Genomic DNA, 25,120 nt, shown 5'->3' on the forward strand with positions numbered 1-25,120 from the left:
AGAGGCAAGAAATCAATACGAGCCCGAGCAACGGAGGAAAAAATGAAATGAGATTCATGAGAGGGAACCTTATCTGCGATCCGTTCCCACGCCTTGATTAACAACCATTCCCCTGAAATAAAGCGAGTTAGAAACACCTTTGCTTCATTCATTTATTCACAGATTGGAAAACAACCCTAAAATAACACCTTTTTTTATAATTTGGTCCCTCAAGGCTCAACAAAAGCAAAGTTGTTAAGAAAGCTCGTGTTTTTTTTTTTAATCTTTGAGAAATTAAGCAGTTTACTAACAAGCAAGGATTACAGAAATACTTTAACTTTCAAAGAGATAAATCTCACAAAATCTCATCACAGCATCCTAGCATGACTCGGAAAAGTACAAAATCTCTAGTCATACCAATGTTTCCACTTCTGCCTTTTGAACAAATGAGCAGTAACTATGGATCATTTTGTACCGTAAGTCTGAGAAAACATAAAGATCTGTACTAAAATGTTAACTCTCATGCAGACCTACACACAGCTATGCATCAATGCGTTTGACAGGCTACTGGTTAGTATACAAACACCATTAACCACAGTGTCCCCAGTTATACAGCATCTGTCTAAACCTAATAAAGGACATCCATTAAGTCTAGCTCCTGTGACATTGTGCTTGTATACACAGCAAAGTTTCATCTTTGTACACATGTAGGGAAAACCCTTATGGCCATTTTCTTTAAATGGTTGCTGTACTGTCATCTGACTCAGCGCTTAGACATTTTGGCTTTTGATCTGTGGGAAATGCAGCTGTCTTCCCCCTTCCTGTCTCCAACCCTGTCAGAATTTGCTGAGTAATTATTATCATCAGGGACTCATCAGTTCCATCATAACCATGAGGGGGATTAATTTCCTTTCTGCTGATTAGCTCCGCCATAAAAAGAACGTCGTTTGATTGCACAAAATTGTGCCGGAGCACATTGTGTTTCATGGTGACATAATGTGTGTGTGAGGGGAGCAAAAAAAAAAAAGAAACCTCTCTCCTCCTTATTTGAGTCCTTTCATCTCAGTCATTGCTCTCCTAATGAGGAACGCAGCTTCTGCACTTAGCCACAAGAGGAGACTCCTGTCACGCAGCGGAGAGAGATCTAATCTAGGCAGGCTGGAGAGGAGCATCATCATCATCACACCCAAACAAAGAGAGGAGGATAATGTTCTTTTCCCCCTGATTTGCTATTCAGGTCTTTCAATGCACTGCATGGTAACGGCCTCAAAGAACGAGGGAAGGGAGACGGGGGATGAAAGGCGGAAACCCCTCTCTTGTTATGATTAATATTCAACACCATCTTCTGCAGTGGCTCCCCTCGCTGCACGTGGGAGAGACGGAAAGCCCAACAGCCCCTCTGAGAATGAGATTTTACGAGCGTGACTGGGTTACAATCAACCTGCTGCTGCTGCTGCTGCTGAGGATGTAAAAGCAGAGATCTGTGAGCAAAGATGGATTTTCAACATAATTCTGGCAATCACTGCCCACAGGAAGTAATTCGCTTTCGGGGTTTCCATTCAAATGGCAGTAGCAGTTTGTTTTAATCTCACCAAGCGCCAAATAAGAGAGGGAAATAAAGTGGACTTAACTACAAACAACGTCTTTGTTGGTTTTACAAGCCGACAGGAAGTGAAGTCTTCGGCCCCCCCGAGGGAGGCATCTACTGCGCTGTCAACTTTCTCAGCAGAAGAAGAGGAAGAGGGGAAAACAAGAATGTCAGATGCGGACAAATCAAGCCTGTTCTGTGAGTCCCATGCACAAGGAAGCATGCCTTTCTTATAAATTCAATAAACACCAAACATCAGTGAGGGCAGCCATCTTGTCTCATAGCTTTAATGTAACTGCCCACCTTATGGCTGTAAACCTGTGCACGAGACTGAGTTTGTTCTCCCTGTCAGGACAGAGGTCATGTCAGTGACGCCTAGAGTACTAAGAGTCATAGCTTATGGAGATTACGATCGTGTCTATGACTGATAAAGAGTTTAGTTCTGTCTGTTGGCGCAGAACCTGTCCTCTTCAAACCTGCCGCGCTCTCTGTTTTCATTGTCATTTAAGCAAAGCAGACGTACAAAAATATATTAAAAGTCATAAAACAAACCAATAAAAAATAAACACAGTTGTCACAGAGCTGAGAGGCATTTTCAGTCAGAAACAACAAACATCATGACCAGTCGCCAGAAGAAAAGGTTGGCATTGTACATTTCTGCAAACCATGGTTACATTCATACGTTTCATACGAATCATATAAAAGTTTGTAAAGTGACGTAGTTCTGATTAGATTTATATGAGCTGAATTGGTCATCGGGAGGTGGAGGGGATGGATATCTGCCAAGCTGCACACCTCTGTTTTAGAGAACAGAGACGTGACATCAGCGGTATTTCCAGCCATGATTGTGCCACCAAAACTGGATGTTAAAACAAAGCATGATCTTTTCTTGGTTTCTGCACCTAAACGTGACCACGCATTAGTACATAATAACGTACAAATGCTACATATCCATGGATTGCAGTGACATACAATGCCAATATTCATTCTGGCGACTGGGCTGTAGTCAGACACGCAATGAGGACAATCAAAGCATATCTTCTTTTCAAAATAACACCTTATGGGAGAAACTTTTTTGGCCATTGCAAACTGTGTTATTCAATCGAAACCAGTGGTTCCCAACCTTTTTGGCTTGTGGCCCCATAAAATCAAGCACTGTCTACTTGTGGCTCCTGATGACTTGACTTGACTACTGAAGGCAGGATGAAGAATAGGGAGGCTATCTTCCGACATAGCTACCCAGCTGCATCCATGAAAAAAGGCCACAAAAATGGCAACAGGCATGGATGAGATGGACGTGACTGGACCATAGACTGAATACAAAGATGGACGACACGTCTGCCCTTCCTCCCATTGTACAAAAGTGAAGCCAAAATATCCCAGATACAGACAGTGCCATCTTCATCATTTGGAGTCTGTGCAGTAGCAATCAGAACGTGAAGCCGCTGTATTGAGTTCCTGCCTATACACACATCCGACCCAATCCCGAGCAGCGCTATAGATCATGAGCACACTGATTTACACACACAGCTGTCAATCATGACGTCAAACACCCTTTCAATAGAACCTTTTAGGGTCGACGTCACAGTGATGTCATTTTGTTAGCTGGAGGCAAATCATGACTCCACCACAGGGCTGTAGGCAACATATGAGTCTTAAAATGTCGTCTTGTTGTGTTACTGGGAGCCAGAATAGAAGGAGTCATGGCTCAAAACTTAACCTTTGAACACATACCAGCCATCACTGCCTGTCAATAAAAACGAGGAAAACTTTGGTCACATGCGATAAGACGAAAGAACTGGACGGAGGCGATCATCAAATATGCTCCCATGTGCAGCGCACACTTCATATCAGGTTAGGGGAAAAGTATTTCCTGTTGTAGGGATGAATAACGGTATGTGTATTATGTGTTATCATGTCCACCTCATCGGAAGTTGGAGAGGTAATAAGAGAAATATTGGATTTCTCCATAATGCTAACTTTTTAGCGCATTAGCTAACGTTAGCTTCGATAGCAAAACAAACTAAGTGACAGCGTAATGTTACATTTCGCCAGTTTGGTAAGTGTTTATTTATTTAAGTAACACTCACGGTCCTGCAGAGTGAGTGACCTGACATGGTGCGTTCGTAAATTCACTCGCATCATCTTCCTCCACCGTCTAAAACAAGCCAACGGAACTTGCTAGCTAGCACTGGCTAATGACTGTGTAGAACTGTTTTGCCTCCAGCTAAGCCCCGCCCACCAAAGACCGTCGTACTGTTAACTAATAGTAAAAGGGTCTATAACATCAAATAATTAAACATGTACTTTGATGGTTTAAGTTGGACCATGTCCTATCTGCTGACATGGAGGGGGCGGAGTTTATGACCTGCACTGCAGCCAGCCATCAGGGGACATTTGAGATGTTTTGGCTTCACTTTTTGGGAGCTGCCATGCTGTCAATCTTTACTGAGTTAGACAGGTTGTTGTAAATCGGCTCGTAGAATTAACAACATTTGATATCAATATCAGTGTGAAAAATATTAAGTGCTGCTAGAAGTTGCTGATTCATAGGGGACAGAGTCGTCCTTAACTATTAATCGCTTACGACAAAACCAACCAAAAAACAACAAACCAACACAAACCAAACCAAAAGAAAACCATAATTTTCTGTAAAAGAAATAAATAATTTTTTAATCATGTCAAACTTCTCGTGGGACCACCACAGGCTGGGAACTACTGTCCTAAACAACCAGTAGGAACAACTTAAGGATGCATAAAGCTTTGATTGATTAATGATGGTATACTAAATTATTTTTAAGCTCATGAATAGTGATACAACTACTTATTTTCCACTAATGCATGATGGGACTAGCAGGGTAACTATTGCGTCCAGATCTGTAGCTTTTTACTCGTCTAATAGCACCTGGTTTCACAGTGGATCAACAAGTACAGCTTCACTTATTCACACCAGAGAACAGGGACATGAGTGACAGCAGTAGAGACGGAGACAGACTGCAGACACAGAGACAGCTGATGAAGAAACAATTATTACTAAAACCATATGATATTTGATATGTTAGCTCTGTTTGTTATTATGAGTTGTATCTTTTCTCAGAGAAAAATGCAAAACGGCAACACTGAACAGCTTTGTAATGTTAACAGGCATGACGACAGACAGGCTGCATTTCTAGTGGATCAGCTGTATGTAGGACGATGACTTAAAGCATACTTTCCGTTGTGAGTTTATGGGTCTGGATCACACCATTCAAGCTGTACAAAGAAAAAAACTGAGGCGAGACAAATCAAACAAAAAGAAAAGTGCGTATCAGCAGGAGTGAGGTTGACGAGGAGGACGACTGGAGCCGTGCTACACTGGGCTGTGGTCCGGAGAAGCGTGTGTGGCCGTCACCGTCACGCACTCAGTGGCTGTGTCCTTGGTCCTGCGAAGGCCCATGTACAGCCTCTCATCCAGGTTAGCAGTTAGTTTGTCTGTGAGCTCTGCTGTGATGGTCTGCGGGCCGTAGCCTGAGGAGTCGTGCTGCTGAGGGGGCGAGCGCTCGTCTGGGGGCTCTGGAGGGAGTCCAGATTGTTTGCTGTCCTCCTGAGAGTCGGGGTGCTCACCCTGCCCTATGTCTTTCTCTGAGACAGAGGGTGGAAGAGGTGGTGGAGGAGAAGAGGAGGTGCGGTCCTCTGTGTCTGTGACACCCTGCTCCCTGTCCTTGTGCCCACTTTCAGTAGTCGTAGGCTCTACCTTTGGAGTGTCAGGAGTGCTGCCGGTCCCGTCGCTGGCCTCCTCATCAGGCGCACTGACGATGCGGGGCAGCGTGCTGTGGTAGCTTGTGTCCAGTGGGTAGTTCACGCTCTCACCCCTCCGTAGCGGGGTTCTCTGTCTGTCAAAAGAGGACTGGAAGTGTCTGACACCAGGGTCGCTCCATTGCTTGTGGCGCTGCCACTGCTTGCGGAGGTGAATTCGGGACCGGTGCTTCCTCAGCGGTGACTCTTGCTGGTCAAACTGAGGGTCGTGGCGGAGAAACTCATGGAAGAGGGCGTCCGTCTTCTCATCTATGCTGTAGTCTCGCCGATGCAGCGTTGGCGGTTGAGGTGAAGGCTGCGCAGCCTCTCGAGGTGTGAGCATCTGACCATATGGGAACCAGCTCAGTGAACCAGCACCTGTTTCTATGGAAACTCCTCCACTAGCACCCAACAACAACTCATCCTCCGGTTCCTCCTCAAAGAGATGAGACTCAAAGCTCTCACCGATAGTGCCAGTTCGCCCTGCGTTGGTAAAGTGGTGCCTTTTTTCATGAGCTGTTCTGTCCTTAGGGCTGCCGCTCATGCTCCCGAACAGCCGCAGGTCTTCTGGACCACGAGTTGGAGCCTCAATCGACGCATAGCCGCTGTCCATCTGCAGCAATTTACGAGTCCCTGATTCTCCGTCACTGCCTCTCTCCGAATCTGTGCTTTCCTGTTTCCTTCTTCTTCCCTCCTTCACCCCAAACCTCTCCTCCATATACATCGAAATGTCCTTGTCATCGTCTGCACCCTCTGCCTCGTCCCCTAAATCCTGGGACGGGTAGCTGGGCAGCCCTCCTCTCTCCATCTCCGTGCGCCCGCCCAGCGAACACACACTTTCAGCATCACTGCACACAGAGTTCCTGTCATTGTTGCTGCTCTGGTCAGAGGCGGCGTATTGTTCTAGTGACGCACGTAGGGTCCAGATGTCTTTGTAAAGTGACTGGGGGTCCTGGGGATCTAGGGGTTCCAAAGGGTCTGCACCTTCCCTTCTTGCCAGGGACAGTGCTTCGTCTTGGGGATCAGGGGATAGGCCAATCACCCCTGGTCCTCCGTGGCTGCAGCTGGGCTCCACCATCACCTCTACCTCTACCCTGTAGGGTGCACACAGGTGTGGAGAGACGAGATAAAATGATAATAGTAAGGAGAGAAGGAAGGGGAGGAACACATGGACAGGCAAAACAAGTGTCAGTGTCAGAGCATCTCCCTAAATATCACATTCATCTGACACATGGCCGTGTTCACAGTGCACAGAATGATTTTTATGACTTGCAATGGCTGCTGTTGCATGTCCTTAAACTAAACTTAGCTGAATACTGATGCCACGCGTGCTTGGAAATTCCCAGAAATCCAATGTTTTCATCTCGGGGCAGCAGATTAAAAAAGACTGCGTACTGTATGAAACACAACTTGACTGATATCAGAGGCAATTAGCTGTAAAGGAGCACGAGGATCATCAAATTTCTTAGCTTGTGGCAGCTTCCAGGAAATTGCTTTTATTTTCAACAACAAACATCTGCAAACATACACAGGAAATACTGGTTTTGTTTAATCTAATATTAAGTGAAGTAAAATAAATAGTTATGTAAGACAACACTTAATAAAGGGAGGTTAGTTATTTTAGTAGCATGACTTAATGTTGGGCACAATTTGTTTTGTTAGAATTATTAACTTAAACAAAAATCGCAGTGGCCCTTGCACTTCTGTGGACATCATGACATTCTCAGACCATGTCAGCGATGGAATGGTTTCCTATGCCAGAATAAACCCTGCGTCCCAGTTCTCCACTTCACCCTCTTAAAAAAAGCGCACTTTGGGAATCCCCCACATCTGGCTGCACATCGTGAAATGGTTCTTGTTTACAGGGATCTCATTACACACAAATCAGCCTGTGGCTGGACAGTATTTACAGTTACACAGCATGTTGTTTTAATCCAATTAAATGTCATCGCTAAACAGTTTGCCTAAAAGACACAAGACGGCTGTTTTCAAACAGGATTTTCTACATTTTTGAGATGACTTACAGTTTAATTTTCTTGACACTGACATTTCAGGTTTAATTGTATCCCTGCTCATCTGGCTAAAACAACCACTTTGAGTTTTTTGGCGATGGTGTTTCACGCATATTATAAAAGCACACTTTTATGCTCAGGTAAAGTGGTGAAGAATTGGGACGTAGGGCCGTATCTTACTGTATATCATTACCATATGTCTTCTAGCTACAGTAAAGAAATGAATGCAAGGCAGCAAAGCAGTGAACAGGATGAATGGGCAAGGGAATTAAAGATACCTGCCGAGGGAGGGGGGTGGTGTGGAGGGAGGTGAGAGGAGGCGTGTGGTGGGGTGGCTGGGACGGTAGGCGATGTCCTGGGTGCGGGCGATGTACTGGATGAGGTCTATGTGGTGCGCGTCGTTGTCGTCCTGGTCCATGCTCTCGCTGGCGGCTCGCTGGCGCTGGAACTGTCTCCTCTTTGGAGAGCCTGTCTCACAGCGAACACGGGGGAAAGAGCAGTGAGTTGTACAAGTTGTGTAACAGCAGGTTAGAGTGAAGTGATACTCAATTCAGGAGAAAGCTTCCATCAACTGTTGAGGTTTCTGAGGGGATTTTGGTATGATGGAGGGACTGAGCCTGGGGATGCGCAGGGAGAGAGTGTGTATATAGGATGAAGGGGATCGGCAGGGAGGATTTACTCAGGGGCTCAAATTGACTTGGAACGACCCAACTTTACGTCACTGAGCCATCTGTCTCATACGTGTGTGTGTCTGTGTGTATTTCCGAGTCTAAGCGGCCAAAAGCCATCTCACAGTTGGTTGCTGGAGCCCCCTGCTTAACTATTGTCTGTTTACCACCAGAGATTATTGCCAAAAATAGCAAACACACAAATAAAAAGAGAAAATACATCTACATAAGAAAGAAACTGTCAACAGTACAACTTTGTTTCCTCAGTTATTATGATGAACCACAAATAATCGTTGCACCTCCCTGCTGCATTGGCACAGAATGTTTCTAAAAATACACTTTATACATCAAGGATCCATTACCTCTGGTGTCCAGACTCGACGCTCTCTGGCTGCTGTCCAGCTTCCATTTCTTGATCTTGAAGTAGGGACTGGCCCCCTCCAGACTAGCATGGCGCCGCAGTTTAGTGAAGAACTGCAGAACGGGCCCCTGGCTTCCTGCGCCGCTGCCAGCAAGAGGGGCACCAGCGCTCCTCGACGCAGCCCCCTCTCCAACACTGACACTGCTGCCTCTGCCCCGGGGCCCTGCTCCCATCATCTCAATCTGAGCAGAGATAGGGAGAGAAACGTGGTGAGAAAGAAAACCTGCCAAGACTAGTGGTGTGTGTATAATCCTCTCTGACAGTGATGTTGCACACAGGCTTCCTTGTTTACCCATCAACCATCACTTCTGTTGGTCCTCCCTCAGGCTCTGTGACCCTCTAATGTCCTTATGGATGACTCAATGGCTGACTGGCTGCTTGAATAGCTGTTTAGTGTGCTGAGTGACTGTCTTAAAATAATTCATCACTCCACAAATGATTAACTCCACACACTTCACTCTGACCTGTATACGGCATGTTTCCACAACATGAGCTCTTACAGGTGATTTGTATGCACACTCAGTGTTAGTGAGTAGGGATGTTCCTTACGACTAATTTCCCTGACGTTTAAACGGAAGTTTAAACTTAGACTAGTCGGCTAGTTTAAAAGTAAGTAAGCATTCAGACAACAGACAAAACTGAGCTGTTGAACTGAAAGAATGGGTGAATGCAATGGTGGAAATAGCATCTTATGAATGTATGTATGTAAGAATAAACTGTAATCAGGAGAAAGGAGTATGTTCTTGGGAGCGGTTATGGACTCATATCAAAATGGAAGATAAGCCTACATAATATGACAGTAAACACTGTCAGAAAATATGATTGCATACATTATAAGAGCTATTTGGAATCATTAATCACATCTTTCAATAACCAAATTGTATCTTAAATGCTGCTGAAATGTGGCACGCTTTGCTCCGTACATTATGAACAGCTCACTAAATAAAATCAAAACACTGTCAAACTACGCTGGTTTTATGAGACGTCATCTTTGCCCAACTTTCCACCTCCCTTCTTGTGGGAAAAATAGACAAATGTGGGGTTTTTTTTGGTTTGTTTTTCCTTCGTTTTTCTTCTGTAATCCAGCCTTGTTCACGTCAGTAGCTAACAGATGCTTGTTTTTTATAAATCAACATTTGACTGGAGAGTCATTTTGATGCAAATTATGTATATAATGTGCGTATCAGTAAAATAACCTGAATTTGTATCTGTGCACAATAGCATCTATAATGTGTCGCGACAATATAAATAAGAAAAAAAAAAGACCTATTCTATTAGTGGTAGGCCGTCTGTGCTGGTGCTTTGTTGTAATATGCTCCGTACAATAAAGCGATCAATTGTCCCACTCACGGCTTTCTCCTTTTAATTGTCATCATCCCTCACACTGGCTGCCAATCAGAGCTTATCATGTGTCACACTCTTGTAATTCCCACACACGAACAGCAAAAAATAGGTTTCTTGTGAAGGTTTTTTAAATTAAATTACATTTTTCAGCTAGAGTTCGCCTCTTTATTAGGAAATGGTTGCACACAACACACTGACACAATCGATTAAAAATTCATTCTTAACGTTTTGTATAGGCCCAGTTGAATATTGCAATAATAATGTGTGGTTATCACAAAAGCCCACAGCACACTGGACTGACTAGTCGATCAGCTGACTCGTGCACATCCCTACTTGTGAGATATTTGCACCTGTGTTTTCAAGTGTATTTCATGTACAAAATCTCTCTGTGACGAGCCAAACACAGAATTCATTACCAGAGATCCTACAGCTTAAGACAAGTGGTTTTTAAGACTATTTTAAAGCCACTCACAATGACATTTAAGACCAATTTAAAAAAAAAAAAAAAACAATACTAATAAAACACAAAACAAAACACACATCAATTATTTAGAGTTAGGGACAATTCTGCCCAAATGTTATTTAGTATTGTAACATAAAACATCACTTTGAGTGATGTTAATCTGAGAGGCTTCAGCAAATTATATATATATATATATATATATTAAAAGTTACCAACTATTTTGAGATTTTACAATGCAACATCAGAAAAAAACAATTCATAAAATCCTACTTTCCATATCTCACCATTCTGAAGACTTACAAAAGATCGATTTAACATTTTTTAGATTACTGAATTCAACGCCTTTTAAGACTTGTTAAGGATCCGTAAGAACCCTGCCTTCATCACTTGATGTGAAATATATTTAACAATAGTTGGAGGTAACTCACAGAGCTGGAGCTCGGCTCTTTGGTGCCAAGAGCGAGAGTGTTCTCACTGAAGCTGGTGTCCACCACAGAATTGAGAGCATCTCCAGGGAGGGCACAGCTGGGATTGACGCTCAGGCTGGTCAACGCTGTTTGTGGCAGGGGGCACAGCATTGGCTAAAGGGAAGCACAAAAATGACATTTTTATTCCTTTTGAATTAGAGCTGGGCAACACATCAATATTATATCAATACCACCATATGAGACTAGATATATATGAGACTACATATCGTTTTAGATTTTGGATTTAGTAATATCGGAAGTGTTGTCTTTTACTGGTTTTAAAGGCTGCATTACAGTAAAGTGATGTAATTTTCTGAACTGTTATTTGCTTTATCCAATTAGTCATTATAGCCACATTACACCATGTGATTATTTAGCAACAACCACATGGTGAAAATTTCATGTGAAAGCATCAATAGTCAACCCTACAATGTTAATATTGGTATCAAGGTATTTGGTCAAAAATATCATTATATTATATTTGATTTCTCCATATTGTCCAGCCCTATTTTGAATCAGTTGTTGAACATGCATGTTTTCTGTGAAGCTCTGTTGAATAATCCATTTATTCAGAATCATACGACTGCAGACATGTTCTGTAGCTCCACTTGTTGTTTTCATGTTTAACATCTATGAATGAATATTAAGTCCAGATCCTCTCCCCAGCTGTCAGCCCTGCACCAACGATTGAACATCTAAATGGGAAAATCAATGTGCGCAGTCTGTTGAAATGAGCAGGCAGAGCGCTCTCTGAGAGATCCCTGTGTTTGGCTACATTAGCTTGATACATTTTCTTGCCCTGACCTCAGTGATTGATGTTCTAATTGACCCCAGTCACGTCTAACGATGCATCTGGACTAATAGCAGGTTAAAGGCCGTCACCTGGAAGATGGAGAGGGCCGACTTAGTGACGGGGCGCGTCGTCATGGTGATGCTGTTCTCGGCCGAGTCGCACTCGTGGATGGTGACTATCTTGAGAGCCGGGGGAGGGATGTGGAGGTGTGTGAGCCGGGCGTTCTTCAGGTGGTGAAAGTCGCCCTCGGTCAGAGTGTACCTGGGGTGAACGACACAGAGTTAAATCAGAAGCTATAAAATCTTTTCAAGATGAGACATAAGTTGGATACATTCTCAGTAAGTCATAAATCATGAAGCTCATCCCTGTGTGAGAGGCGAACAGCCAAGGGGAAATGTCTGACTTCAAACCCATCACAGCTTCACTGGATTCTGCATTTAGCCCCAAAGAATAATTCCTTCTGAAGAATTTGCATATCAGGCTCAAGAGAAAAGTAGGGCAGTGAAATAATGAGGAAGGGTGAGTGCTCTTTGTGTCCACAGCATACATAATGCATCCTGGATTCATTCTTAACCCTAAACTAACACAGAAGAGCGATGGACACAGTTAAACGTGTAAATCCTTTGATCTCAGAAAGCAGTAAAGCTGCAGCGCACAGACATTAATGCGAGTTGAACACTGAATAAGAAGCATTTGCAAATGTGGGCTTCTGTGTGCGTTGACTCTCTAACCTGCGGCCCTTCTCCTGGGCTTTCTTGCCGTGATCGAAGAGCGCAGCCTCATTGAAGGAGACACGACGGCCTGTGGTGCCCGTGGAGAGGAAGCGCTCAGTCTCCTGGTCGTGAGAGCTGGCCATTGACAGGCACTCTGACTCATCCACCCTGATGGTGATTTCTACCAGAGATACAAGAGGAAGGAGACAGAGGAGGCAGACAGAGAGATGGGTGAAGGAAGAGCAAAAGATTTTGTCATTCAGTGAAATATCTCAACATCTATTCAATGGGGTGCTCAAAATGTTAATTTCTAAATACTATGGTTTATAACCAAATACCTATAAAACTGTACTTTGTATTCAGCACTAATTAGCAAAGGTTAGCATGCTAACAGGCTATATAAAGACGTGAAAATGGGAAACATTATACGTGCTTAACATTAGCATGTTAGCATTGGCTCTTAGAGCATGTTAGCCCAGAGATGAGGACTTGAGTTTGAACTTGGACTCAAGTCGCAGTTTAGTTGCACACACAGTGACTTGAGACTTGACTGAAGACTCATCCTCAAAAGACTTGAGACTTGACTCTGACTTAAGATTTGGGACTCATGAACAGTTTTTTTCGGCACATTAAGTAAATGTCTGACAAGCTGAATATCATCTCTTCCTTTATTATTGTGCATAATGTGGTGTGTGCAGCCACAGTGACTGCAGCAACAACACCATGGTGAGCACACATGCAGCTGCAGTGCCATTTGTCATAACCTTTGTCTATAATATCTTCATACAAGGCCCTAACAAAAGAATCACTAAATGCATCGTTTGCGGTATCAAAATAAAGGACGGTGGTTCAATGATACTAAACTTCATCATTCTTCTTTAAAACAACTTGGACCTACCCTTCAAAGACTTGAGACTTGACTTGGACTTGCAAAAAATGACTTGTGTGCATGTCTGTGTTGCCCTGCTTACCCTGCAAAAGTTGAACTATAGGCTACAGCTCACAGTGTAAAAGTGAACCACCACATCACCGCTGATCACCACAGAAGACAACCAGCTGTGTGCAGATGAACGGTGTTTGGCTTCGCCCCCGTGCAGCTGCCAGCACACGGACCTCCACCACCGGACCTCTGCCGGAAGTCAAACACCGTTCATCTGTGCACAATGTGATGACACACAGCTGGCTGAATATCAGCAAAGTTTCCCTGCTTCCCTTCACTGGTTCCTGTACAGCAGGGTCGGTCTTTGTTTCACTGTTATAATCATTAAAAAGCAAAAGCAGCATGTGTATACATTCAGTAGGCTACATCTTCAGTAGCTAGCTAGCTAACCCTACACTTTTCAGGGTTTGATTTTGGTTTTGGAACAGGGAAGAAACGTATATCTTTTTCCAACCTCTCCAGGTAACGAGTATCATTAATACACGACGTGCCCCAGGCACAACATTTAGCTCCAAATCCACAAAACCAGCCTGAAAATGAAGGAAAACTGAAACGACTGCATTAGAGTCAATGGAGCACAGCCGTGTTGTTGTCCGACCCTGGTCTGAGCTGTCCCAATGCTACGTTATGATTGGCCAGTCTCTGTCTGGGAGCGGGATTTTCAGTTCAAGTTTATTATGTAGAGTACAACATTCACTCTGTTGCTTTGCATTTTGTCGCTGTATAGGAACTTCCAGTGGTGTAGTGGTAGCTGATGAGGTAGATGTACTACTTGGTAGATGGGTAGATGTGGGTATACCCCGTATACCTGCGTATACCCTCCACTACACCACTGGGAACTTCTTTTGGCACATTTTCAGACCACAGGCTTTAGCAAAGCCGTTGGGGCAACACTTACGCACTTATGTTCGTAAAACTTTTCAGCTTTATTTCCCGGTTTAAAACATCTGTTAAAAAAGTTATCAAAAAGTCATCAAATGTAGTAAGTTACATTACTTTGATGAAGTAATTTCAATAGTTACATTACTTATTACACTTTCAACAGGGTAACTCGTAATCTCTAACCTGTTACATTTCAAAGTAACCCCCACAAACACTGCTCAAGTGCTCTGATGGGGGTTCAAAGCACCAACCATGAATCACACTGTAAAAATCTCCATGCCTGCTACACTGTATATTTACAGTGAAGTGAAGCGTCTGATGTTCAGACACCTCTGTGGAGGATGAGTATGGTAACATGGCAAACTGCTGACTTAAAAACTAAACAAAAAGCCTTACAAAAGCAGTTTGGTGCCAAACTGATGCTGCCTCTTAATAAATCACTTTCATCTGAGACAGAGTGCATCCACTGGTCCCAAAATGTCAAAATGTGTTCCAGGAATGGCACAGCTACTTAAACTAATTGGGTCGGGATCACAATATTTTAATGGAATAGACATTACGCATTTGTGCTGATGCGATAAAAATATCCCTGCTTGCATCAATCCAATCCCTCCATCTCCCAGCCTGCCCGTCTCCATTACTCCTCCCTCCCTCAGTCGCCTCCTCATCCTTCCCTGCCTACATTTCTTCCACTTTGTCCATTTTGCTCTTACCATGGGTGGGCTGAGACTCCTCCACGTAGGTGGTGTTGGTTTTCTCAGGGTCATCGCTGGCCCTGGGGCACACAGAAACATTCACATCAATGCTGTGACACGATCACACCTGAAGTCTGTCTTTCATCTGTAGAACCCCACTGATGCCGGCGACCAAACAGGCAACCACAGTACAAGGCTTTACAATCAGCTGAGTTCCTGTTTGACCTTTCTATTCAGCTATAAGACAACTATCAGGACATGATTCTAGGACTGAGCGTTCACCATGCTCTTTGTCTAAATGGCTGCCTGCCTGGCTGTATAATCAATGAGGACCTAAATCATTGCCAGTAACTTGATAACCCTGAGGGCCAGGGGACCTCTTGAACTGATAAAGCATGGTGCTTTATTGGATTGCACATTTCCACTCATCTTTAAGGGCACAGAGAAAATACACGGTAAAGGTCACATTGTTTAGAGGATGGAGTTTGCATCATCATTTCAGTATATTCTGTATTTAAACCTTCCCGTTTCAACTTCTCTCACTGCCGCTGACTCTCCGTACAAGCTTCTTTAAACCCATACCCAGGATTTACATTATGAGGTGGAAAAAAGAAACCGAAAGCTCTTCCCAGTCTCCATTTGATTTCATTGTGCAGAGCTATGAGTTGCATGTGTGTACTTGTGTGTGTGTGTGTGTGTGTGTGTGTGTGTGTGTGTGTGTGAATCGACTTGAGGGATTTCTCCGTCCACCCAGATCTGTGCTTCTTCTTGTCTTTCATTTCCTCTGTGGCTCCCACTTCCTCACAGTGTGTGTGTGTGTGTGTGAGCTATGTGTGCACACGGGGCTGGGGTTGAGATGCGAGATTAATCACCGCCGATGGCTGCTATGAAATCTCATTACACTCATCATTTGTACCAGTCTGCCCGACTCTCCCCTGCTCTCCTCCCGGCGAGCCTCGCCTTTTCACGGCTCAGCCTCTGTGCTCGCTGTTTATCTGCATCTAGCTGGTGCGCTCTCGTATATTCAAGTGTACTTGATGATGCGTGCTGCTGTAGAGAGGGACAAAGCGTCTGGAGGGTAGCCATGTTACTGCTGAATAAACACAGATGAATCACAAATAGATGAGCATGAATATTGAATGTTTTCCCGACAAGGTGTTTTCATAACGGCCCCACAGGGGGTCCTGACAGTCAAACGGCTAACGCATTTCATGAGTGAATGCACGGCGTCCTCCTGCTTTAACATGCTTATATGAGTCTCTGTGGACTTACGTAATTTTTTTCTACCACCTACTGCTGCACAGCTTCAGATGCTTGAATTTGTTTAATGGATCACTGCACTGTCTGTTAATGGAATCATGCTGAAGATGGGTTTGGGATTCACTGGGTGGAGCAAACTGGACGAATGCACAGGAAGTAGTTAGCTCCATCTGCAACTGAATGAGCCTTATCTATTATACAAGTATACACATTCAACATAAGTATCAGCCTGTCTCAAAATAGTAGTAGCATATGAGGTTAGGAGGAGTAGTCTCTGTCTGTCAACTGTGTGTACTCATGTGTGTTTGATACAACAGAGTACAAGAATCACCTGTGCACCTGCAGACTAAACTATCGTTGTGAAGTTTGGTGTCATTAAGGTGGACTGCATCATAGGAGTAGGGTTGCAGCAGTATACCCTGGCATGAAAATTGACAGTTATCATACCATGAATATTTGTTTATCAACAATATTGAAAAAAAAAGCAACCTGACGGAGTCTCACCTTTATTTGTTTTCAAAAGGGAGACTTTTCACTTATCCATCTAAAAATGGTGTTAAGTTTTAATTATAATTAAGCATTTTTTTAAAGAAAAATTGTATCATTGCAACCCTACATAGGAGGGTTTGAGGGTTTAAAGGGTAACTTTGGTGTTCTCCAGTTTGGCCACTATTTTCCCATCTTTTTGTATCTAAGTGACTAATGGGAACAACAGTTTCTGAAATTTGTCCAATATTGCATGAGATCGCTGCAGCCAGCAGCGGTGAAACAGACTGCAATGTAATCCCTGGGGGCAATTGAGCACCGTCAATTGACATCCACTGAAAGTGTTTGTTTTTACCACTGACAGGCTCAGATTGTGAGTAAGCGGGATTTATACTTCTGCGTTAAACTGACCCCATCCCTATGGCATAGGCTCTGCGTTTACATAGAACCTACGTCGTAGCCTGACGTGCACCTCCCCATAAATGTAACTACAGGTGAAATGCAGGCCTCCTGTCTATTTTTGTAAGCTGAAACATTTCCCTCAGTGGAAATTAAGCTTTTATTTACTTTAATTTCACAGACAATAAAATAAATAGCATTTTAAGTGTTGCATGGGATTTATCCTCGTTTCATATGAGCAGAGAAAACCCCCGCTCATTGCTAGGCTAATTTATACAATGTAAAATGCCATAGGCTTGTGCTAATAACATTAGTATGTTGTATTTGTGGGGAAAATGTGTCCAGATTAAGACAGATGTTTTGTCTGTGAAAGCTGGGAGTTATGGTGAAGCTGATTTGTGTACGTGTTTGAAATTGTCTCTATTAAGCCATGTTTAATGACACAGACACGCCACCACACAAGTATAAATGCTCACTACAGCGTAGGCTCTGCACAGAGCTGACGCACAAGTAAAAATCCCGCTTTACAAGTGTCTGACAACATTTTGAAAAGGATTCCTACTGACACAGACCTTTTTGTTTAACCAGAAACAGACTTGAAATTACCATCGCCAAACACACCAGACTCCAGACGCCAGAATATTTGCACATCTAACTGGGTGAGTTATAGGTTTAATTCAACCAAACTAGAGTTGGTGATTGTTGCACATTGGAAAGACAAACTTAAGGCACTTCTTGAGTTTCATTTTGCCTCTGTTGGCTTTAGATAAAGTGTGTTTTACAATGATAAAATTTGATGATAATGATTTGTCGGCTGTTTCTGGTTAAACAACAAAGATCTTACACTTTGTCAAAGAGGTCTATCTCAGTAGGGATCCTTTCCATGATGTTTTCAGACACTTACAATAACAATCTGAGCCCGTCTGTGGCAAAAACAAGCACTTTTAGTGGACCTAAATTGATGAAATTGGTTGAATTGGTTGAATACATTGTGGCCTGTTTCGCCGCTGCTGGCTTCAGTGGTTTTGCTCACTACTGGACCAAATACAAAAACCGTTGTTCCCATTAGTCACCTATACACAAAAAACATCAGAAAATGTGGTCCAGGTTGAAAAATACAGAAGTCACCCTTTAAATAACAGCAAAACCAGCCGACAATATAATATATTATAATGAAAACCAACACTACAATGCTACATCCTATAGCCTCAATCAGTTGAATGAACACCTCTGTGCCACAGTGTCAACAAAGTTATCTTTTATTACAGTGCTCCTGTTATTAGACTGTGTAGCTGCTGGCTGCTGTTATTAAGCCCACCCCTCATATAGGTCCTCACTGTTGGTTACTTCCAGTGTTCTGGACTTTGAGGTTGTGCTGCTAAACTCTTCATAAGTCGCTCCAGCTAAGTGTGTCACATGAAGTGCTAACATGCTGAATGTAATGCATAGTTTTTGCATCGCACCTGGCACAGCATTGCCCTCCTCGACAGCAGCGACGGAAGGCGATGAGGAAGACAGAGATGAAGATCAATGTTCCTACCAGGAAGATGGAGAGGATCACCAGGAGCAGCACGTAGCCATCTTTCTGCTCCTCGGCCTCGATTGGGATCTCCTGAGATACAAAGAGGAGGGCACAGATGAATTAGATGGATGGAAAGATTATTAGTAACACCTGTTCTTTTTCCTACAATGACAAGCCAAAGGTCTGCAGTGAGAAAAGTCAATATATGTACCTTCATTTTACTGTAGCGACGGATCTGTTAGCTGGTAATTGTACCTTGATACAACTCAGATTTATGAGTGGGCAGTGACGGGAAGTTAAGTAGATATATAACAGGAAGAAATGTAGGTGTCTTCCTGTGCTGAATTTGGATATTAAGAGTGCTACTTTAACAGCAAAGCAAAAAGCTTCCCACATAAGCATCAACAAACTGAAACTATCCACTGATGGAAAATGCTGCACCTCTCTGAGCTGAGGGAGAGGTAGAAACACGACTACTCTCAACTCAGATTCAAAATAGCCTTAACCTGTTTATGAAACAGGTTAAGGCTGTATCTCAGTTCAGATCCAGGAGTCACATTTTTGTAATAAGACAGAGGGACATGTTATTAGTATGCCACTCATGTGATCAGAGAAATGCCGTCCCGATTCGACACATCAGCTGCAGCCTTGATTTGACTACCTTACTCTGCAGCTGTTTTACCTTCCTGGTAACTCCACGTAGCTTAAAGGATTGATTCAGCCCCACTGCCTGGTTGGCCTGCATAAAGTGAATCTATAAATGCAACAGTGAAATGAATCAATAAATGCCAGGGCTATTAACCTGTCTACAGTGTACCTTAGCTACGGGAAAGCTCTCACAGGGAGGACTGCAGCTGAGTGAATTAACCACACAAGGAGCACCAGTAGGGGCTCTAGTAACAATATTCCGTTAGTTTTGTGAGGATAATCATGTTTCGACAAAGGAGGACATCTTGAAATCTCTCTCTCTTTATTCATTGGAAAAACTTATTTCAATCTGCCGACAAGAAAAGCAGATGGAAAGCTGTTACTAACAACAGGCCTGTGTCACTCACTGCTTAAAGGGCCAGTATGTAGGATTCAGGGGAATCTATTGGCAGAAATAGTATATAACATTCATGACTGTTTTCATTAGTTTATTAATAAGTGCATTAGTTACTACTTTTCAATATCTTGTGCAATATTTTTCACAACATCGTGTGCAATACTACTTCTCATTGTTATATCATATTCAATATAACTTTAACTATCGGGCGCAGTCTGCTTTTTCCACCATTTTAGTTCATTTTTAGTAACTCTTTTACTTACCTTACTCCTGTTGTCACTCTATTAGACACTGTTTTTTTCTTTTGCTCCCTTAAAACACTTGCATATTTGTATTTTTTGCCAGATATTTAATATTCTGTTGTTCTAAAACTGGGCCCAGTGAGTGACCCTGACTTATGGAACCCACCGGTTGCTCTGGTTGTGAATGTTTAATTGTGGCTACTGTACTTAGTGTTACTGTAATTTGAAGCATTCTCTGGCACAGGAACTTCCTTTGGGAAAAATAAAGTTCTACTGAATTGGATTGAACTGTAATCACCTAAAACTAATACCCCATTTCCACCAAAATTAGCGTGTGTATGTGTGTTTTTCAAACACTGGAAAACCCATTTTCACTCATTTTGCATTGCCAGTAGACCAGAGCTGTGTACATGGCTCTGCAGCAGATCAGTATGCCTTTCTGTTCTGTTCTGTTCTGTATGTTGTTGTTTTTTTCTGGTTTGTCACAATCAATGTCATGGATGAGCTAGAAAACAGGGTTAGTAAACAGCAAAAGCAGTATTGAGGCCAGTGAAAATGTTACGGTGGATACTTTTTCTTTATATTTCTTACTTATTCAGTCTCTTTAACTGTTAAAACTCAGTGCAGACTAAATTTTAAACAATGTTTGAGCGCCACTTGGATGGAGACAGATGGTATTTTGTGGCAGCCAGTCATTGCATCTTACCGGCAAAGGGGCTAAAATTAGCGTATCCACCCAGGTGTTGTATTTCCATCACTGCCAATTGAAGCTGGAGCCAAAAAAATACCAGTGACTACTACAGAGTCATTTGAACCAGGAGTGATGGGGATTGTGACCTTTCACACTAAATACCAAAGCCAGATGTTAACAGGTGTTGGTGTTTTTTTGTGTGGTGGGAAAGGGGCCTTACCTTAGAACAAGCCATTTATGTCTACATACGGAGCAGGTCCTTGGCCACTGAGTCCACCATGTTATTTCCACAGCTGCCCAGAACGGACAAATCAAACACTGGCTCTAGATAGGGCCATATGCTTTTTTGTGGTTTCACATCGGCCACCATATTTCTCCTACTCGCTTGGCACACCAGAGAAGTTTCAGTTTTGCAACCTCACCCCTAGATGCCACCTTCATGTATGATCTGCTGCCTCAACAAGTACATATTTTTGTCAATATAAGTCCATGACTGGCCCTAGCATTTATCTGGACATTTGCATTACTGTGAGTCCACAGTTATTCCTTAAAACAATCAGCAGTTCAGTGCTCGCTGCTAACTGTTAGCTAGGAATCACATTTTACTGTGGAAACCTGATTTATGAGGGATAAATAAAGATAGATAGATAAATAAATTCCAAAAATAACAAAGAAATAACAAAAGGATACACAGGTGTAGCTTTCAGGTGGGACTCAGGGCGCACGTTCCCCTAAATATTTAAAATATATGCATTTGTCCCTCCCAATAAAAATATGAAAGGAGTAGAGGACTTTTACTTTGGCCAAATTAAAGAAATTTACACCATAAATTGAGGCAGAAAATGGACGTTTGTGTTAAAAAAAAATTCACCAGAGAGAAAGAAATGAGGTGTTTGGTGCTCAAAATTTTCTGGCGAAGGACCTCCAAACCCCCTGTTTCATGTGTCCCCCACAATAACATATATGTATTTTAGTTTCTTCTCTTGTCTTGGTAACGTTTTAAATTATTTTAGATAATAGGTGTATAGATATGGTGGAATTAATTTACTACATTACTATTTAATTGCCATTTTTTTAGATTTTATCTCTGAATTTACTTGTTTTTTTTTTAATTTAATGAATAAAAATAATAAGCTGAATTTTGCTTCCCCATGCGGTTTCATCATGTTCATGTAGGCTAAAGAAGAAAGACTGAAGAGGTTTAAATAAAATGATAGATGGCAACATGAGTGGGAGAGTAGAGAACAACAGAAGGCTTTGTTCTTTTATGGAGCATCAGAATGACGTGACAGCCAATGTTATATAAAGATAACAGACGTTCAGAATCAGAATGATGACCTTATAGATGGCGTGCTGTGCTGAACTCTACGAGGGGAGCACACAGAGCAAGTGTTAATGAGCGCCAGACTCTGACGTCACATTTTAATTTCTCTGCGAGAGGAAATTAAAGCTGAGATTAGATCAGAGATTTAATTATGTCAGGTCCAGGTCAGGATGTTCTCTATTAGCCGGTCAATCGGCCAGAAGAGAATATGAGGGAAAGAATGGTTCTGGTGGGGAGCTGGACACAACACACACTGACACAAAAACACACACACACACACACACACACACTCACAGGAAGTTTGAGAATAAGCCGGTGGCGAAAGGCAGACTTACTGTGGAGTTTTTTGGTAGGATGTTCCAGACGGTAGACTCATTGCTCATGGTCCAGGCCAACTAGAGAGTCCCCCTGAGAGATAACACATGCACACACACACAAACACACAGAGGAAATGACTGTTACTGGAGCTGTTCATCAAAACACAAAGTCAGCCACCAGAGATACTGCGTTTTATCTGTGTTGATAAATCCAGACATGTAAACAGAAAACTAAACTTAAAACTCAAAAACATAAAACTGCTGTCTGATTTATCATAACACTGTACGATGTGATAAAACATTCCCGTCACTGCAGAAAAATCTTGTTGCATCTCACAGCCATGAAAGACAGCAAGACGAAGCAGAAACCAAATGTATGTGTGTACGGCGTGTGCTTGTGCGCCTGCGTCGAAACCCACAGAAGATGCAAATGTTAGCATCTTGCTTGCAAATCATCACCCATAGTTCCATATCAGCCTGCAGACTCTATCTACCTCCCACACACACACACACACACACACACACACACACACAGAAAGAAACACCAGATTTCACTAAACACTGGCTCCAGCAGCTCCACTGCCACTACTGCTGCTGCTATGCGTTTGCTCTAACAGATCATGGCCATTAATACAGCTATTGCTGCACCAAACGCCCACACACACACACACACACACACACACCTTGGATAGATCTACTCACCCAGCAGGGTAGAAGCAACATGCCAGCAGCACTCAGCGCTCCTTGCTCTCCTACCAGTCACTGCAGCACTCAACTTCAGCACCACAACCTGTAAGCTATTGCCGCCGTAGCTGTTTTGCTGCCAGCCTGTCTAACTCCCTGCACCTACCGTCCGAGCGTGAAAACAGTTACGGGAAACACATCAGGCTGTGACCAGAATGCTTCCCTTCGCAGTACTGTACCACATCCTGCTTTCTACCAGCCCCAGTGTCTTACCCTGAAGGAGGGCAGTGCGCAGCAGCAGCGAGCTCTGGATGTGTGTGTCAGGCTGTGGCTCAGGAGTCTCCTCCTCAGCTCCCTTGCTGCATCCTCAGCCACCTCAGCAGCCCACCCAGCCAACTGAGCCGGAGCAGCAGCAGCAGCAGCAGCAGCAGCAGCGTTCACCCTCAGGGCTGGCCCACTGGCCTCGGAGCAACAGGACGGCAGTGCTGCATGGCTGATGAAAAACATACGGCAGAATGACTGGTTAATTATTCAGTTTGTGTAGATAAGTTTGGGATTACATAACTGCCTGCATTCAACACATGCACAGGGTTTCCTTTACAGTGTTTTAGTAGTGATGCTCATGGAAAACACAACATTTTATCACAAAAAACATCAGATTTTGAAGAACTGAAGAATTCTTACAACATTGGGAAACAAAAAATGTACATTAAATGCAATAATTCAGCTTGATGACCAGATATAAATCCAGGTAACCTACTTACACCTGTTGTTAGGCTTTCATAAATATCAGGAGAAATAACTTGTAAAAGTAAGCAATGCAAATCAGTGCAGCCTTGTACTTTGTTGAGAATTGTTTACTTCCATGGTGTTGCAAACCCTGTAGATTGCTCTATTGATTGGTTGGCAGAGCAGATGGTAAGACACAGGTGTCCCAGCAAAGCCATGTCCCGTCATGCCTAACAAAATTTCCGTCTATCTATGCCAGCTGCATTACTGGAATTATACTGGGTCTGATTCTCGCCTTCAGTAGCCTTTTATGTTGCGTCCCATGATTACCACAACACCCCAGCACAGCATTGTAATGGCTGATTTTGGACATTGTAATAACCTGTTTAAAATGAGACGTTGCTGCACAAAAGAAAGCATCCCGTTTCTTATTGTTCGCTGCTGCAATACAAAATAATGAGCGTGGTCTCAGGCTCTGGCAGCTGTTTCCTTGTGGAGCTGTGGCTGATAAGATCTTTTGCAAACAGACAAAAATCGCATCACACTACGTGATGTAATGAAGCCGATAGTAAACTTTAAAAATGGATGAAAAGCAGCCACGCTCCGGCGAGGTTAATAAATATGCCATCTTGATATTTCACAGGCGCCTGTGATTTTCATCAGTCCGGTGGCACCGACGGAGAAAGACGGCAGCTCACGATATGAATCGACTGCACGGAGCTAGACGAGCAGGCATGCGGCGGAGGTACGCACTCACCTACTCAGCTGGCCGGGTCCATGCAGGGGTGGAGGGGCAAAGCCAATAACATGAAACTCTTCTGTGAACACTTTAATGTGGATTTTAAAGCTAAAAGTATTTATGAATGAAACCCCACTGTTTAAGACACGCCCACCACCCAGTCAGAGGCGCACCACGTGACGCACGGAGTGAGGTAAAGCTGAGTGATTGAAAGGTTTCTCCTAATTAGCCTGATGCTCAGTCAGTCCCAGACACTGTTTCTGTGTCAGGGAAGCCTGAATGTCTCAGTAAATGTAACCTATAACATCCCCTCTTTTATAGATACATTTTTACATTCACATTTATGCTCTTTACTTCATTCATAGATTTATTTTACATTTGTAAAACGCAGTCATTCGCTTGCAGGTGTGGGCAAAATGGCGACGCAGTCCAGCTTCACAACTCAGCTAGTCTTTCTGTATGTTGGGTCTTCAACAACGTACAAGTGGCGGACAAAAGAGCAACAAAAACTTGATTTCAGACCACACTGGGGGGCATATCTGTTGCTATGTCACATAACTTTGGCGCCATCTACTGGTGTTGTGTAGTCAGTAGCCTCACAGCCTCAAAACCAAAGTTTAAAACAGTAAATTAAGGCGATAAACGGTTTGTAAAATGCGATACTGTTAGCAAAAATGTTGCTTCTTTAACGTTCCTCGGTAGTAAACCTCGCGAGAATAAAACACAACGGTATTTCTGATTTAGTAGCTGAAACAGACACATTTTGTTCGTGTCTGAAGCTACGTTTCTTCAAATAAATGATAAAATACTTACCTGAGTTCGTTATGAAGCTAATAGGATGATAACCGACCGCTTAAATTCACAACTCACCCACAATTCAACCTCAAAGCTGTCTGCAAGCTTGTTCATCAAAAGACTACGCTACCCAGCATCCCTTGCGCCC

The 25,120-nt window shown here is 43.1% G+C and overlaps 1 protein-coding gene across 2 annotated transcripts; it reads right to left on the reverse strand.

The window, feature by feature from the left end:
- Nucleotides 1-788: 788 nt before the first annotated feature.
- On the reverse strand, nt 789-25,081 carry cbarpb (CACN subunit beta associated regulatory protein b). 2 transcript variants are annotated; one of them, XM_049586920.1, is made up of 11 exons: nt 24,991-25,081; nt 22,983-23,202; nt 22,044-22,116; nt 18,348-18,496; nt 14,758-14,819; nt 12,241-12,403; nt 11,599-11,770; nt 10,678-10,830; nt 8,384-8,624; nt 7,632-7,821; nt 789-6,435 (listed from the first exon to the last, which is right to left on the reverse strand). In XM_049586920.1, exons 3-11 carry the CDS (start codon nt 22,089-22,091, stop codon nt 4,917-4,919), a joined length of 2,697 nt encoding a protein of 898 aa, XP_049442877.1. In that variant the 5' UTR covers nt 22,092-22,116; nt 22,983-23,202; nt 24,991-25,081; the 3' UTR covers nt 789-4,916. The 2 variants fall into 2 exon arrangements, with proteins under 2 accessions (XP_049442877.1, XP_049442878.1); XM_049586921.1 differs by lacking the exon at nt 24,991-25,081 and adding an exon at nt 24,196-24,323.
- Nucleotides 25,082-25,120: the final 39 nt, after the last annotated feature.

Source organism: Epinephelus fuscoguttatus, linkage group LG10, assembly GCF_011397635.1.
Source record: "Epinephelus fuscoguttatus linkage group LG10, E.fuscoguttatus.final_Chr_v1".
In the NCBI taxonomy this organism is placed as follows: domain Eukaryota; kingdom Metazoa; phylum Chordata; class Actinopteri; order Perciformes; family Serranidae; genus Epinephelus; species Epinephelus fuscoguttatus.

Excerpts from the sequence above, each read along its gene's own strand:
- cbarpb (XM_049586920.1), bottom strand. The coding sequence starts at position 22,091 with ATGAGCAATGAGTCTACCGTCTGGAACATCCTACCAAAAAACTCCACA. Across the intron at positions 7,822-8,383 it reads GTCGAGTCTGGACACCAGAG|GCTCTCCAAAGAGGAGACAG; the intron begins GTAATGGATCCT and ends GCTGTGAGACAG. Across the intron at positions 6,436-7,631 it reads CCACCCCCCTCCCTCGGCAG|GGTAGAGGTAGAGGTGATGG; the intron begins GTATCTTTAATT and ends TGCACCCTACAG.